Here is an 18,156-nt window from a genome sequence, read left to right on the forward strand (position 1 = left end):
GGACACAGGTGCAGGCCCTGTGCTCCCACACGCACTCACTCCCAGTGCCCCCCCAGCCGCATTGTACAGGCAGGGGGCAGCATGCAGCCCCGACCCCCTGCTTGCCAGCGGGGAAGGAGCTAGTGCTGAGTGCAGGGAAAAGTGGCCCCTCCCCTGCCCCATAGCCAGCACTCCCTGCTGCAGCTGCTTGCAGACAGTGCAGGGCTGTCCTGAGCAGGCACAGGCAGCTCCACGTGGGCTGCAAGCGGCTGCAGCACGGGGCGCTGGCCACAGGGCAGTGGAGGGGCCGCTTTTCCCCCACGCTCAGCATCAGCTTGTTTTCTGCTGGTGAGCAGGGGGTGAGGGCTGAGCGCAGCCCCCTGCCTGTACTGCAGGGCTGAGGGGGCACTGGGAGTGAGTGGGTGCAGGAGACAGCAGGAGTGTGGGGCCTGTATCGGTGTCCCAGAGCCAGCACTGGCAGGGCCCAGAGCAGGGTGGCAGGAGTACGGGGTCCTGGCTGGCAAAGGATCTATGGAGCCAAGCCAGCTCCCCCCTCCCCCTGCTAGGCATGGGCTTCTGGCTGTGGGGGTGGGGCAGGGCTGGGTGGGCCCTGCTGTTGCAAGAGCCTGCAGGGGCTTCCCCTGGATCCTACTGCCCCCGGTTCCTATCATCTTTGACAGGAACCAGGGACAGAGTAATATTAAATTTTCCAAATTTTTTTTAGGGGCCCCGTGGGCCAGATAGCATGGCCTAGTGGGCCAAATCCGGCCCACAGGCTGTATTTTGCCCACCCCTGCAGTATATGTACACACCCCAATATATACACATTATAGATACATAGTTTATTATACACTTATATCTACTACTTTATTTAAAAATATATTTTTGCATGCTACATATTAAAATCTGTCATCTTAATTTTTCCTCATTGTTTACATGTATTGGCTTGTTATTTTAAGGCTGGCCATAAGAAAGGTATTAGGGTGCTGATAATACTTTAAAACAAACAAAAAAATAAACTGAATAGATTTACCAACCCCTCCCGCCAAAAATCCTTATTTTGACTTTGCAAACATCATCTTCTTTGCTTGTTATTACTGTTATACAGGTGCTTTGCAGCCCTGAAGCTGAAGGAGGAAAAAAATGCCCTTTTTGTTTCTGACACAGTCTGAAAAAAATATTCCTCCTTTTTGTTTACACTAGAAAGTTGTGCCAATCTCTTCCCCTGAAGGGCATTACGCTGACCAGAAAAAAAAACGCTCCTTCAAGCTGTGGTAAATCAGTGTATAAAAAAGCATGGGCCCCACATGAGAGACCAAATCCCTTTAGCTAGCAATATCTATAAGATTTCACATGTACAACGTACCTCGTCATGTAAAGGGATAAAGGGAGGCAGGCTTGTGATCTGACCTCAGCTCCCTTACAACTCAAAGCCGTTAATAGCTGAGGATTTTCAATATGGAGATGGAGGATCCCTATTGAACACAATCTCAGAGAACCAAATTATTGCTCAAAGTTATTACAATGCTTATTTTTTTATTCTTCTGTCTCCTTTCTGTAGCTAATCAAACAGAATTCCCCTGGATGGTTGGTTTAGGAATCACAGCTGATCAGCTAAATCAGGACTGTAATGCTGCTGCTCCAAACTTAGCATCTGCTCTGGCTGCTGTGCCAAGAGTATAACGTTTAACATATGTTAGTAGGTTGCTCCAAAAGGCTGTTCTATAAATCAGAGATTATCACTTTTCTAACATAGGTCAATGTCTCTTGCACTGTAGTTGAGTGTACCTTGATGCTCAGAGGGAGAGGCTCACCTGCTAATTAGTATAATTTAAATGTACTGAATAATATGCTCAGAGTAAGTCACCTGACCTTTCAATGGTCAAACAGGAGTCGGAATTCTGTCTGGGTTAGCATCAAGTTTTGGAAACATCTAGAGTATATAGTTTCTTTTCTGCAAAGCAGTTTTAAAAGACTACTGTAGTGACTGACTAGCGCAAGTGGGATTCTGATACTGCTTTGTGATTCAGCTCTTGCACTTGCTGACATGACCTGTGACTGTCAATCATCCAGCAAGATGCCATGCCATGTGATATGGCCACTATAGGTCTGGGCCTTTCTCTGCGACAGATTTCTGGGCCAGAAAGCGCCTGGGAGAACTTAGCATCTGTACAAGGTCTGACGAAGTCATCTTCATTTTAAGCAGTTCAAGTAAATTCAAAAGTGGATTAGCACTAATAGTCAAATCCTATTCAAATACACTTCGTTGGGAATAGAGTTGCAGCACATTAGGGAAGCTAAATGATTTTACTGTGCTGGGGAGCATTATGTGGAGAGGGATTCAATTCCAGAAACAGAAGATAGGTAGCCAGACAGATGGAAGGGGTTATGTGTTTCTTTCCCACTTTGCACATTCACCTTTCTACCTTCCAAGAAGACATTTGACTAATAGCATGTGCAGACAAATACACGGCTTATATCAGGGGTGGGCAAGTATTTGGGCCCATGGGCCACATAGGGAGTTTTGGTGAGCTGTTGCAGGTTGCAGTCAGCACCCCCTAGGCCCCAGCCCTGCACTGTCATCACCCCAAGATCCTGGCCCTAGGCCCAGATGCAGCTCCCCATCTACCAGCAGCCCCATCCCATCCACCTGCCCACACAGGCCCTGGCCAGTCTCCATGGAAACCCTGGGACTGCTGGGCGGTGATAGCATGGGACCAGGGGCCACAGCAAGGCCCCAATCTGCTCCCCACAAGCTGCTGGTCATAGAACTCATGCCCATTGCAGGGCTGTGCAGGCAGCTGATCACGGCTCTGCCTCAGCTCCAGCCCCACACTGTCACTGCCTTGCAATCCTGCCCTCGCTTGCCCACCCCGCTCCCAAACACCGCTCCCTGCCCACCTGAGGCTCCATCCCAGCCACCCGGCTACGCACCCTGCAGTGGATACAATATGGATGGGCTGGGGTTCCCAGGCAGTGGGCCCAGGTCTGGCAACAGCAGCTGCCAGAAGAAGTCATTGCCACTGCCACTGGAGCTGCCAGGAAGTGAGTCCAGCTGTTGCACCGCCTTAAGCCTGCTGTGGGCCTGAGGGCATTGGGAGTGGCCACATGCACCACAGCCCAGACTGCCCCCTGTGTAGATGGGAGCAGGGTAGGTGGGACCAAGGGAACCACCATGGGCCAGACAAAAATCCCTCAGTGGCCCAGATCTGACCTGCAGGCCATATTTTGCTCACCCCTGGCTTGTACTCTCCAAAAACCACAGAAAAAAGAAAACACCAAGAAGTCAATAGTATATCAACTCCTCACTGAATGTTGTGTCACCTAGCCTATTTCAGGGTAAGTAGCCAGTTGTAAAATTACTATCTGGCTAACAAAGCATGTGGACTGACAGAGGACCCAAAGAAGAGCATAAGTTGGCTAGCTAGCTCAGCCAGTTGGAACAGTGCTTATAACCCCAAGGCCATGGGTTTGCTCCACACCCTGTTCACAGGCATAAGTCTCCGATTGCTGTTGGCCAGGGATCCAAGAGGCTGGAGTAACAGGGTGCTGACAGAAATGACAGTTTGTCATGTGATTGGGCACCTGTAGCGCTTTATAGTCATGCCCTGACAGAAATGCATGGCTGCAGAGCGTTTTAAAAATGCCTGATCATATGGCAATCTGAACTCTCACTGTCCTTAACTTCTGTCAGCGTGCACTGGGAGCAGGGCTGGGCTGATGTAGCGCCATCTTCAGAATGGGAGGGGGAGAAGGCAGGGGAGGGAGTCCCATCTAGTGTTTGCCCAGCCTGTGCTGGAGGGTTGGTAAATCCCTGATCAAATTCCCTCTATTTCCTTCCCCTGTCCCATTCTTAAGACGGTGCTGGTGCTGGGAGGGGGAAGGCAGGGCTGGGGGAGACTGCAGGCTCACAGCTGCTCCAAACTGCAGCTTGATCCCACAGTCCCCCACACTCAATAGCAAATGTCTGCTGGGTCCAGGGGATCGCTGTAACTCATGGCACTTCCTGCAAAGCACCACAAGTTACAGTGGGGAGTGCACATCTTTCAGCACCCACAGATACTGTCAACTCCGTCACATCCACACAGTCTCTGCTGCCTTCTCCTCCTCTTCTCCTTGTCTGCCCACTTCATTAGACTACAACAGTGGAGAAGCACACCAACTCTGCACAATCAGAGAAGAGTTCTGTTACTTTTACCACGCGTGTTTTCATACAGAAGGGACAAGTGAACCACAATTTTCATTACCTGTTACTACTTCTACAGAAACAGAAGTCTCACTTCCTCAGTCAGAACTCCCCGGTTAAATGAATGGCTGCTTTCTAGCAGAACTGATTCAGCATAGCCAGACACAGAATAACAATAGCAAGAAATCACCAAGTGACCTGTAGGCCACATACTGTATGAAATGTGAGCTGAATTCAGCCATGGATACCAAAATCACTGACTTACAAGTCTTCAAGTCAACTATAAGTCTCCCAGTACTGCTCAACATCTGCAGGAATTTGGGGAAATGCAGTAATACCTCTTCCTTTCTAGCAGACCTTAAACTCCCTTCCATAATTACTGGGGGCAACAAAATGTTGCACACACTTATAATGGTACGTTCTGAAAGGTGCAGTCCCTGTTGTGTCAGTTTCGTCATATTCACTTATAAAACAGGTTCGCTTGTACATCTTAGGTAAATATATATGCAAAAATACCTAACCAAAGAATGAATACAACATCTGCACAATTAAATAATAGCTCCTGTGCTCTTTATCATTTTACATCTCATTTGCACAATATATACTGGCTACTGACTCCAGGGATGCAAAACTGGGGGGCAGAGGGGACAAACATGAAAGCAAGAGAAAAAGGAACAAAAATATTCCACACTGGTGTATCCATTATTCTCACCTGTGGTCAAACGCACAGGCACACAATTTGAAGCTTAGCAGTCAACACAGACCACCATGAAACAAAACACACACCTGCATGTAAGATCAGCTGGTTAATCTTTACATATATCCTAAATGTTTTCCACTCTAGCCCCTACATTCTCTGCTTAGATAGATGAACAGAGTCAATAAATTTTGATATGAAAGAATTGGGAAATAACGTTTTGGGTGGATCACCCAAAAATATTAAGGCCAGCTTTACATGCACAGTGATATTTTAACCTACAAAACAATCCTGTGCCACAGCAGATTAAATAAGGAGCTCCTTTATTTGTTTCTATTAGACCTGTTTCCCAAAAAGGAATTGGTTATGAAGTCATACATAATTCAAATTCCCAAATTTTGTAACAGTTCTACCGTATTTACTTTTAAACAAGAGATCAAAACATACATGTTTTTCTCAAGACAGATTTCTGGAAGTACTGTTTTTATATTTTCAAATTGTTTCCTCTGTACTTTTCAAACTTTTTTTCTCAGGCAACAATGAATTGTGTTTACAAATATGTTTCCTCTCCGCCTGAATTCTGCTTTACTGGATATCCAGAATACGTATATTCCAAAACAGGATGTTTACCCGAGGCAGGGAATGTAAATTCCATGAGTATTCCGTAATTATGTGTCACTGGAAATTTTTAGTGGAGTGTAAGTGACATCACTAACAGAGCATCAACAGGAAGAACAGGAAGTGTTTTATGTTTTTGCAGTGTTTGGTGTGATAAAGACAATAAAAAATACCTATTAGCTTCTGTTACAGTCCTGCTGTCTCCCTTCTCAGTAATTTAAGCACATTTTTCTGAAATACACGGGTACTCACCATTGTCTGAGAATTGCTTTACGCTTGTGTTACTGAATCAGTCATACCCATCTTATTCTATTATATGCCTCTAATAGCAAACTACTTTGGGGCATGGAGACTAAATAGGTTTGAGTAAATACATATGATCTGTAAAAAGTGTAGCTATTCAGATTAGTTTCCACAGGGATAGTCTTTTAAAGTCAGTGTAATATTAAGGAAACTGAGCATAGGATATTCCACAGAGTAGCAGTGATTTTCCAAAATCTGGGAAAAATGTTAACACCTATAATGATAGTGACTGGAATAGATATCCCGATTGTCAGTATTTTTATTAAAGGAAGAATTTGGCCACCATAAACATGATGACTATATGCAAGGGCAAACTGTGGTAATATTTCCATACAACACATTTTCAGCAGCCCTTTAATATTAGGCAGGAATGGCAAAATGGCCATAAGGATTGGGGAGGAAATGGAAGAGGAAAGCCATTGTCTTCACAAAGCACAGCCTCCCAAGGAAGCATCATTACTGTGGTTGCACCTGATTATTTAGGGGGGAGGCAGAGAAGTGAAGAAGCTAGCTGAATAGCACATTCCCCTCTGATGCAGAAAGCGCTTGAGAGTTAAAACTTGTTCCAAGCAGCACTGAATTCTACCACCCCAGGAACTTCAGCTGTTCACACAGAGACTGCCAGCAAATGACAGTACGGAAGCCATGAGGTTGACGTCGGTAAGAACATCTACGCAGAAATACTACACCTTAACTGGCATCACAGGACATACGCTCTTCTCATGAAGCCTCTTGTTTAAGGAGGCTCATGCCTAGTCTGCAGTGGCAACAGTGTGCTTAACAACATGGGTAAAAGAAAATCCTCCTCCTTCCTTTTTTGAATGAGAGTTAGAAATACGTGGCAAAGACAACCACATATTTTGTGTTTCACCCGTAAACAATAAGGAAAAAAATAGATTAAGTTACCTGCGAAAAATACCACCCATACAAGGGCAGCCATTTTAAGCCATCTTTCAAAACATATCGTACATGTCCAAGAGCATTCTGTCTGATTGCCAACATGTCTGCAATGATCCAGTCAACTGCAAAGACAAAAGCCCAAACAGTTTAATTACATTAAGTCTCAACTTACTCAGAGAAAACAATTGCTTCTGAAATAGTAACTGTGATTCTCACAAGAAGAATTTATCCAGCACTACAAAGTTACATCACAAGACAACTTATAATCACACTGATTCTATTCTAGCATTTATTTTAAAAAGAGATTTTAAATTCACACATCTCTATATTGGATACTAGTTCAAGTTGTACAAGGCACTACAGCATATTAAAATTCTTAAAAAGGTCTATTGAACTTTTTGTTTCTTTGCTGTTGAAGTTCTGCACCAAAAATGTTACTTGAAGCATGCTTACTTAATGTAATGCAGAATGTAATGTGCATATATATACATGTAAGTGCACAAATTAAGTCCTATTTTGAAACTTTGCTTCTATATCTATTTCCCTCACAGCAACTTCTTACATAACCAAGAATGTCATGAAGTGTCTGCTTTCCTCAATCTCATTTAAATATGTTAACTATTACAGAGCCAGGCATTTTAAAAGGGGTTCTGCTTGGCTTCCAGTTTTCCTTGAACAATTAAAAGTTCAATTTGTGGTGGGAAACTTGGGAAGAAATGATCACAACATGAAAGATCCTGACACTGGGAAAGCATGAGGTCAGCAGAAATAAGACCCTGCACTTAAAAAACATGGATTTTAGCTGACATAAGATGCTAGTAGGCATGGTGCAAGGCAGACTGAAAGATAAAGCTCCCCAGAAGGGCTAGAAGCTTCTAAGGAACACAGTATTAGAAGCCCAACAAGATGCTCCAACACAACGGAAGCACAAGAATAACAAGGAACCAATGTGGTTGCATAAGTAGCTTTTAGGATGCCTCAAATGTAAAAGGAAAGTATAGAGGCAATGCAATGGAAAGATGGGCAGCTCACCAAGGAAGCATACCAGGAAAAAGCAAGAAGTTGCAAGGAACAAATTAGGAAGGCAAAAGTAAAAAAAAACAGTTAAAATGGCAGGAGGTTTTTAGCTGAGTCCCACAGGAATTTGTCCTGGGACCAGTGTTATTCAGTATTTATTAAAGATTTTGATGTTGGAATAGATAGTTTTTTGAACAAATCTGCAGAAGACAAAACTAGGAAGGACTGCGAACAAGTGCAGGACAGGAGCGCAACTCAGAAGGCTCTTGACAGATTGGGAAGTTGGGCTGGAACCAAAAGGATAAAGTTCAATGCTAACAAAAATAAGGTGCTACATCTCAGGAAAAATATTCAAAAGCACAAATAAATGATGGGTGACACCTGTCTGGATGACAGCTCTATGGCAAAGGATCTAGGAGCCTTAACATATCACAGACTCCATATGAGTCTGCAGTGCGATGCAGATGCACAAAAGCTGAACATAATTTTGGGATGAATCAATAAAAATACAAGGTGCATGGCACAAGAGGTGATAGTGCCTCTTTACTTGGCACTAATTAAGCCTCATCTAGAGTACTGTGTACAGTGCAGGGCTCCATATTAAAAAAAAAAGACACGGAGAAGTTAGAGAGGGTGAGAGGCTGGGCAACAAGAATGATAAAGGGCTTGGAAGGCAAGGAGAGAGGTTGAAGGACATAGGTGTGTTCAGCTGACAGAAAAGGCACTTAAGACCGATCAGGAATCAGGGCAATTCACCCCGAGGCTACAGGAGAACAGGCACTGCCTGCAGTAAGCCTGGATCAGTGTCCCAGGCCTTCTAGTCATAGTAGGGCAATCAGAGCAAGCAATGTTGTAAGTCCTCAGGCAACAAACCCACCTGCTCCAGACTTTAAAAGTTAGTCTCATCCTGCAGTCCTCTGTTTGGGCAAAGACTAAGATACTTGGCTCCTGCCCCTGTGCGCTTCCTGGCTTTCACTGACCAGATCTCTGGTTTTGACTCCTGGCTCCTGATTTCAGTTTGGCTCCTGACATATCCTAACTCGTGATTTTGTTCCTCATTCCAGGTCTCATGCCTGGCATATCCCAACTCTCTGGGAACCCAGTTCCTGGACTCGGCCCATCTCTCAGGTAGCCACCCCCAACCAGCTATGCCCCAAACCCTAACACAGAAAGCAGAACACAGAGCAATGGTTTGAAAGTGCAGCACAGTAGGTTTAGACTGAATATCAGGAAAAATGTCTTCACTATTGAAACAGTGGAGGCAGTGGAATAGATTGATAAAACTTTTCTAAAGTGCACTGACTGAGGCAAGCATTATCTCCATTCTAAACTAAACTAAACCTTAATTCTTGGAGAGAATTATAGGTACCCTCCATTAAAAGAAAAGCAGACATAAAGGGAAGTAACTTAGCTGAGTTCAGTCCAGCCACCATATAATGAACAGCAATTTAGGGAAATCAGGAAGTGCTGCAGCACAAGCCAGCTCTCTTGCCTGCTTTCGGGTTAGAGAGTTAATGTTGGAGTGGGACACACATGTGCCCCAGCACTGCACGCAGGGTAGTTTTACTTGGTTGCAGCATTGCCACAACTTCAAGCTGTGGCACCCCACTTGAGAACCAGTGATTTTAGGTTCTAAAGTATCTGATTTACATATTATAGACTGTACATAAAGGAGCAAATTCCACAACAAATGCCTTCAATACGTAGTAACTTTATGTTGTGCTGAACACGACCATATGCAAAGACACTGCAGAATCAGCTTCAGAGATATGAAAGAAATTGTGTATGTTGATTCTGATGTGTGGCCTATATTTAACTTGCTTCGCTTTAGCCAATGATACAATATTTCTTGTAAGACATCTGAGTAATAAGAAAGTGATTATAAAAATACACACATATGTTCTAACAGAAATTTATAAGCTGACCTTGAAAACAACCTATTATCTCAAATCAGAATCAACACATTTGTATAAGCAATAGAATGAGAATCTTAATATCTTTCTCTGCTCATAGTAAGGAGCTGAAAAATATGAATGCTTCCTTCCAATGGCCGTTTCCAAATAGCTTGTTTCAAAGAAGGTTCTTAAAGAGATGCACAGTACTACCAAGATTAAGATAAAATAAATAAATCATCATCTTCTCTCCAAATTCACAACTGTAGAAGTAGTGAAATTATTTACTTTAAACAGCACCTATAATCTAAGTTGTTGTCTATCTTTCTGTAAGGGGAAGTGTACAAAATGAGATACAAACCTGTACATTGATGATTTGATATACATACCATATTTTCTTTATTTTTTGGCAAATCTCCATATATTATTACCTGAAAAGAAATAAAATATTACTTTATGTTAATATTGAGTTAAATTAGCTCCACTAATTGAAGTAAACTCAGATTCATCAAGACTCATTGTCAGGGCCTGTGGCCAGTCAGGCTAAGCCCTTGAGCTTCTACACCTGACCTTGATCCCTGGCTAATGCTACTGCCCCAGTTCCCTGTAACTGGACTGGCTGCTGAGAGCACTGCTCAGCCTCAGGCAGCAGGCATTCCTTGACAAGAAACTCAGTGTGCTCTGGCAAGCCTTGCTCCCTCTGGGTCTCCTAGCTCCTGACTCTGCTCTTGGATCCTCCCTGAAACCCAGTGGCTGGCTCTCTGATTCTCCTGGCTTCTGACCTTAGCCTGTACCTGGACTACGTCTCTTGGGTCTCCCTTCTGCTGACCCAGACCCCAACTTGATGCCCTGGTTATCTGCACCCCCACCCAGCTAACCTCCTCATCGCCATTCAGGGGCCAATCTGCAGGCCTGGCTGCCTACGTCCTGCCTGAACTCTGCATTCATCGTATTCATTAATGAAGAAAACTTTATTATTCGAGACTCTTGTACATAAAGGTCTATCCGCATAAGTCCATATGATCATAATTTGAGACCACTAGACCAGCTAGTCTGAACTCTTGCATCTCAAGGCCATCAAGTTTAATCAGCTTACCAGTGAATTGAGCCAGAAAGATAACCTCTCTTGATTTGAAAACATCAAGAAATGGAAAATCTACCACACTCTGTACTTAGTTGTTCCATTAGTTAATAACACTCAGATAGAAAACGTGTGCCTTGTTTCCAATTTGGATTTGGCTTTGGTTTCCAGCTTTTTATGCCTTTCTCTCTCAGATTAAAAGAGCAATTTTAGTACTCTGTACTTTCTCCCCAGGAAGGTATTTATATGCTGGAATCAGGTCACTGCTCATGACTTGTCCACATGGGGATACTAGAGAATGCTGATCCAAGGTCAAGTAAAATAAGTCAAATTAAGGCTATTCAAATTCTAAATAAAAACATCAACATGAGTTTAAATCCACTTTAAATTCACATCTACAGTAACTGTGAGTTATTTTCCCTGAGAATTCCCCATATCTGCATTTAAAGTCACTGTTTTTCAGGATACAGTCTTTCATTCTGTAGGAACAGGCTGCATTCCTTGTTCCTAAATACATACAACTTTTCCTTTGACTGTATTAAAACACACAGTTGTTTGAAATGGGCCAGTTTACCAAACAAGCTGGATTTATCTGTATGCTGACCCTGTCCTTGTCATTACTTAATACTTTGCCAATGCTTGTGTCATCTGCCAGTGACCACTTCCAGACCACTGATGAAAATACTGAATACTATTGATACTAATCTGATTGCCGATATGTGGCCAGGTGGCATGGACAGCAGCATCTAACTGGCAAGTCTGTTGTGGAGGAAAGGCCGGGGGGGCAGATCAAGGCACCTGTGGTGAGGGAGGGAGTGGGGCAGGCACTGCCCAGCTGGGGTGGGGCACGGGACAGAACCTTGGCTTGTCTGGGGGCCATGAGAGGTTGTGGCTCCTGCCACTGCACGCACCCTGGGAGGGCATGGGGGGCGTGTGCCCCCGGATCTGTGTGCAGAGTGAGGGTGGGCTGCTGCTGCGGGCTGGAGCCGAGACAGCTTTGGGCTTTTTCTGGCAGGGGGGCTGTGCCAGGGCTGCACTCAGGACAGGCAGCAGCAGTGCTGCTATGGGGGGGCTATGGCAAATTCTGAGGTGGCTGCAGCCCCCTCATAACTCCCTACCCAGTACCACCACCACCTGCCCTGAGCACAGTCTGGCACAGCCCCCTGCCAGGAAGAACTCGGTGCAGCCCCTGGCCCAGCCTGCAGCAGCACCCCGCCCTTGCCCTACATGCAGATCCAGGGGCACATGCCCCCATGCTCTCCAGGGGTGTATCCAGCAGTGGGAGCCATCCCCTTCCCCATGCCCCTTAGACAAGGTGCTCGCAGCTCCATCCCATGCCCCACCCTGGCTGTGCACCACCCGCACCAGCCCCACTCCCTCCCTCACTGCAGGAGCCTCTATCTGTCCCCCCCACTCCAGCCAGATGCTTGTTCTCCACATTGCCGGGCTGCACTCTTGGCCACCTGCTGCTGTGCTGCGGCTGCGCATGTGCACAGGGCATTTATTGGTGACATTAGCAACCAAAAAAAACCGACTGCTGATACTGTCAATTTTCCTTATATTGGTGCTGATGCAATATGGGACCTATGTATCGGTGCACTGCTAATAATAATCCCTGAGCTACTGCCTCTATGATTTTTGATAGCCACTCAAAAATCCATTCAGTGCATTTTTATTTATAGTGTGTCGAGCTATTACTTTTTAAAAGCAGAATCCTGGTGTTGCACTAAAGCAAAAAGCTTACAAAAGTATATTGTACCCATGCAGGTCTCTCTATCAGCTAAATTTTATCTCAAAATTAAATCAAGTTTAGTTTGCTAAGATTTTTTTTCCATAAAACAAAATAGAGTAGATGACCCCTTAGGCCTATTTTTCTATTATTTTGTCTTAGATTAACCAGTCTGCAGTAACTGACTTGTCCTACTCCAAAACTGACACTACACTAGCACTCTTTCAGCTTCTGAAATTTTCCTGATACTTCAAAATTTGTTACAAAGTTAACACTGGCAGGCTACTGATCTCCTCAGCCAACTCATTTAGCCTCAAGTGCAAGTTATCTGGGTATCCCAATGTTTACAGATGTTTATCTCCAGCAGATGTTGAGATCAAATCAGTCAGCAGACAACTATGGCAAAAGTAATTTGCCTCCCTGAAGAAATACATGCAAGGATACACAACAGCAAAAAATTACCATAAAAAAGTGTTCGTCCGGCACATGGCTCAGCATCTGGTAATACGGAGTACCACCAGAGCCTAAGTATGGCTTTTCAAGGGCTTTAGTGCTATACTTGTAAATTATCTTGTCGTTAACTAGTATACAGTACACAAGGGCTTACTGCCTAGCACAACTTTTAGGGTGTGTTTGTGAAACCCTTGAGAAAAAGACAAAAAAAATACAAAAAAGAGGATCAGAGAGCAGGTAAAGGTCAGGTGTAGTGCTATCAACAGAGGGCTTAAGGACAATATATAATGTCCCCCTTCTAGTTAATTGCACTGATTTACTTTAACATAGTACAGGTAACCCTTGCCATTCGCAGGGAATACATTCTTGTAGACCCCACAAATTGTGAAATCTGCGAATCTGGCGGCTGGGGGGCATGGCTCCAGCAGTGGTGGTGGGAGCCCAGCGGTGGCAGCAGGAGCCTGGCAGCAGCAAGCACGGAGCTCCCGAGGAACTCCTGTAAATGCATAAAATGTATTTAAAATGCAGGTTTGGAATTTGCAAACATCTGAAACTGCAAATGCCGAACCCATGAATAGCGATGGTTTCCTGTACATTTTTTATGGTTTCTATTTCATTTCTTATATTGAGTATTACATTGGCTTACAAAAAAAAATGTTAACAAACTGGCAGGGCATAAATTCTAACACTTCCAAATTCAGAGCCACAGCAATACCCTTTGTGAAGGGCTCCCAGTGCAATTTGTGGAACACAAGACAAAATACATATTCAGAACAACAACAACATTTTATGGCTGGCCCTTGTCTTGTGAATGGCTTCGTCAGGTTAGCCCCTGGCATGCAACTCCTGTTATTGTCAACTCCACTTTAAATCCCAGGCTTTTGCTGGTCCTGGACATATGACATGTTATCAGAGTTAGACCACAATATTTAGCAGCAAAGCTGCAATTTGCCCTAGAGCTCAAAGTTATAGGAATTCCACTCAAATCTTCCTAGTCTATTTTAGGAAGATAACCATTGTCTTTTCATGTTTATATTTCTGGAACGTTACACCTGAGGTGCTCAAAGCTACTTTCTTCACATCCCTGGGTCACTGGCTCTATCTTCCACTTACTGGCAGAAAGACTACTTCAGAAAAAAGAAAAGAAAAACCAGCCTACATCCATACCTTTGAAAAAAATGCTTAAAAAGTTTCAGTGCTTCTTCTCTTTAAAAAATAAACTTACACTAAGGCCACTGACAGAGGTGCAGCTAAAGGCATGATGAGATCTGATTTGCGATTTCAACAGTTGCACTGCCTGTCATGCATGACAATGCACGAGTTTGGGATGAGACCCCAATCACACTCTACTTGCCAGTACAGGGGGAGCCCAGGAGCACAAAAGTTCATCCCAAATATGCTTCAGCTGATTGTCGGCTGGCTCCTGCCACCCCGTGGGCAAGCCCCTGGAGCCAGACAACAATCAGCTGATCGCTGGCTAGACTGGGACTGAACTGGGGCCCACTGGAGCCTCAATGTAGTCCATTCTGCCACATGTTCATTTTAAGGCACGTTAGAAACCAGCCACAAAAATATTACACATAGCTTCTTATTTTTTGTGTAATAATTTTGTGGCTGGTTTCACTTTTTGTTATGCCACTAACTGCCTAAACATATGTCCAGGTCATATTTTAAAATACAATTAACCAGTTAATTGTCAACAGTTTTAATGTCTGCTAGAGGGCCACAGGCAGACATGGCATTGAAAGTGTTTGCTTATGACTAATACATTAGAGAGACTATTTAAAAACCCTGAGTACCAGGGTACTGTGTTCCCCTAAAATAGCACCCATGGTTATCTGCCAGATTCAAAAATGAATCTGCATTATTTATTTCTACAGGGTTGGATCTAATGAAGCAACCTCACAGTGCTTTTCCTAAGTAGGTTTTATTGCATAGCAAGAACTCCATGTCCATAACTTACTATTCATGGAAGTTGCACAGAAAACAAAACTAAATAAAGGCTTTTCTTTGAAACTGACCAAAATGAAACAGAAAAACAAAACTAAACAATAAAACCCTCAAAACCTGTTTTCCTCAAAAGCAGGTTAAAATATAGAGTTATAGCCACTGAAAACATGTTTTTTTTTAATTTCTAACTAAAACTTAGATGGGTAAAAATTTATGTTCTGTTTGATCTGAAAGACAGTCATTCAGCAATGTTCTATCGAATTTAATTCATGAATGAAAGAAACAGTACTCAGGTACTGTTAGTCTGAGGAACAGAATGGTTTAACAGGATAATAATACAAAGACGTTCAATTCTAGATCACTAGTCTCCATGTGTCCCACTTCAGTAATGACCAAAAGGTTGTTACCATTTGAACAGCTGTTTGTTGGTCTTGATGAACTAAGCATAAGATATTCGTCAGCTGGGAACTGCACTGAATGTTCAGGACTGAAGCTACATCATAAAAACCATTATCATGCTTATTAACCTTGTTGGCAAAAACCTGATGGCAGAGAAACTGCATGGATACCTTCTTACTCTCCGTTTGAGTTAGGGGTCACTGCAGGGCACAGCGGAGAAGCCTGCATTGCTGTCACCAATGCAGTATTACTTTGTGGATTAATTGTTTTCAGTACTATCAACCTGGAGTGTTTCTGAGCACTAGAGGCAAGACTAGTGGAGACTGAGTTTTCAATCTATGTGTATCATACCCTTTTCTTTGGCAAGCTTACTTGGGAAATATCACCAAATTTCTTACACGGGTTCTAGAAAGTACATTATAAAATCCCCCTACAAATTAGCCTAATATGTTCCACAGAAGAAAGCAGAACTGTAATTTCTCACCCATTAAAGTAGCAATTACCTAGGAGACAACTAGATACAGATGGTTATAGGCTAGGATTGATGAAACAATGTTCCAAGTCAAAGCCTGAAAAATCCACTTGTTTATTACTACCAGGGGAAGATTTTCTCAGCAATTATTTTTAATTTTTAGCAAACTGAAACTTTAATGGAAACTCGAGCATCTAATTTTTATGATTGCAAAGTGAAACGAGTATAAACAATGCCTTGTTGGTCTTTAAGGTCTGCTGCTCCAGCATGCTTGCTTTGATGCCTTAGGGCGCATTTAGACGACCATGGTCGTGCAGTAAATGTGGTCCTGCAAACACGTTTGCAGCACCACAAACTCCACTGTCCAGTGTTCGCACTGCGAGGGTGTGCTGCCCGATCATGTGCTGATGGGCTTTTTTTCCTTGCCTTTTTTTGACCCCTGGATATCCAGGGGTCACAAAAAACATGGGAAAAAAACCAAAACAGTGCAATGCATGCTCAGCCAGCACAAGCTGCTGAAAAGCAGAGCTGGGCCACACTGCGGCTGCCGGCCAGGTTCCGTGTGGCAGAATCACCACGGCTGCAGCCCCATGAGGCCCCCAGGGCCCCAGGTAACACTGCTGGGGCCAGCCCAGTGCTGGCCCCAGCCTCCCTTCCTCCACCCAGGGCATCCTGCTGCATGCCAAAGCACATGTGGCACAGGTGTTCCCTGGGGACAGGTAGCAGCGGCACAAGGTGCGCTGTCCCCAGGGAAACAAACATCCTTGCACGTCTAGACATGCCCTTAGAGTCCAAATGTGGTGGTCCTGTCAGTTTTTATCACAGACTCACCAACCCCAACAGGCAGCAAGTAATCCCACAAGAGTCAAGTTAATCGCATTCTCTTGGTGAAGAAAGCTAAGAGCAGCACTAGAAACAGGCACCAAAATGATTCAGATACTGAGAGCATGAAAGGTTCAAAATACTAGGAGATGCTGCTTTTGCAGCAACCAGAAAAGGTGCAGCAGGTTATAATATTCTACATTCCCTCCAAGCTGCTCAAAAGGCATCAAGAGTTCATTCTTCTCGCCCCGTCTAGCTGTTGGGGAGGGAAGCTGGGAAGATAATGTCTTCTTATTTATCAGGCAGCTAGCAGTCAGAAAGTGTAACTAAGCTGCTTCCATCCTAGGAGTTATAATACAGGAAAGCAACTCCCACTCTCCACCCTCATATGAGTCTACAATATTAATCTTTAACTAACATGCACAGTCCTCCCTAACTACTAAATAATTAGCTAAAATGTCTTATGCATACACTAATGGGATCCAACCTTTTTAAGTAGGAGATCACTTTTTGAATTAAAAACAACCCAAGATCTACCATACGCCACCCCCAACAGGTCAGTCTGTGGGGGGGAATGTGGGGACAGATCAAGGTGGAGGGAGAAAAAAATATGTTGGGGTGCCCCCCCCCCACAAGCAGGTAAGTCTGTGAGGAAGGGGCAGGTGGAAGGGAAAGGGCTGTGGAGGCGGGGCAGGGCAGATCAAGGCCCCAGCGTTGAGGGAGGGAATGGGGCACAGGCACGGGTAGGAGTGTGGGGCCCCAGCCAAGTCGGTAGTGGGACAAGGGGAGCCCAGGAGACCCATGCCCCTGGGCCTCCATTTGTCCCCCACTGCCCCCAGCCCCTGCTCCTGGCTCTGCCCTGCTCCCTCCCTCACTGCTGGGGCCTCAATCTGCCCCACCCCCCATGGTGCTGAGGGAGGGAGTGGGGCTGGGGAGGCCCTGCACAGCCAGGGTGAGATGCAGGACAGAGGCATGAGTGACTTGTCTGGGGGAAACAGGGAGCAGGCAGCCCAGGAGGACATGGGGGGGGGGGTGCCCCTGGATCTCCAGGTGGGGCGAGCCAGGGCCAGGGCCAGGATCTTCCTGACGGGGGTGCTAGGGTGGGGAGCAGCAGCGCTGGGAGCAGGGCTATGGCCACCCAAAAATTCACTGTAGCCCCCCTCAACCCCACCTCCCAGTGCCGCCGCTGCTCCTGCCCCACTTGCCAGGACATGGGGGCTGTGTACCCGGGATACGTGTGCAGGGGAAGGCGGACTGCTGCTGCGGGCTGGGAGGCTGTACCGGGCTCTTCCTGGCAGAGGCCGTGTTGTGCTGCGCTCGGGGTGGGCGGCGGCAGCACTGGGAATGCAGCCTGGCCCAAAACCCTCGCCAGGAAGAGCCCAGCACTGCCCCAGCCCCTGTCTGCCCTGCGTGCAGATCCGGGGGCACATGCTCCCCATGCCCACCTGGGTTTCATGGCCCTCCCTCCCCTGGGACAGTGGCGGCTCAGACCTGTGTCCTAGCCCGGCTTTGCAGGGCCTGCTCCTGCCCCAGCCCCACTCCCTCCCTCCCTCACCGCTGCTGCAGCCACCTGCATTATCCCGTGTTTGGGGAGGAAGAAGCATGTACCCCCCCCATATGTGCACAGGGTGGAGGCGGCTGCCATTGCAGGCTGGGTT

At 45.3% G+C, this 18,156-nt stretch overlaps 1 protein-coding gene across 1 annotated transcript in view; it reads right to left on the bottom strand.

Moving 5' to 3' along the window:
* The window catches only part of AGPAT5 (1-acylglycerol-3-phosphate O-acyltransferase 5), a 133,359-nt gene that overhangs the window by 95,703 nt on the left and 19,500 nt on the right, over nt 1-18,156 (bottom strand). Inside the window, exons 2-3 of the mRNA XM_019520595.1 lie at nt 9,954-10,023; nt 6,690-6,805 (exon numbers count right to left, since the gene is read on the bottom strand). Of these exons, the coding sequence (XP_019376140.1) occupies nt 6,690-6,805; nt 9,954-10,023 (186 nt within the window). The remainder of the gene's footprint in view (nt 1-6,689; nt 6,806-9,953; nt 10,024-18,156) is intronic.

This window comes from Gavialis gangeticus, unplaced genomic scaffold (assembly GCF_001723915.1).
Source record: "Gavialis gangeticus isolate Ggan-Ray unplaced genomic scaffold, GavGan_comp1, whole genome shotgun sequence".
NCBI classification, from domain to species: domain Eukaryota; kingdom Metazoa; phylum Chordata; order Crocodylia; family Gavialidae; genus Gavialis; species Gavialis gangeticus.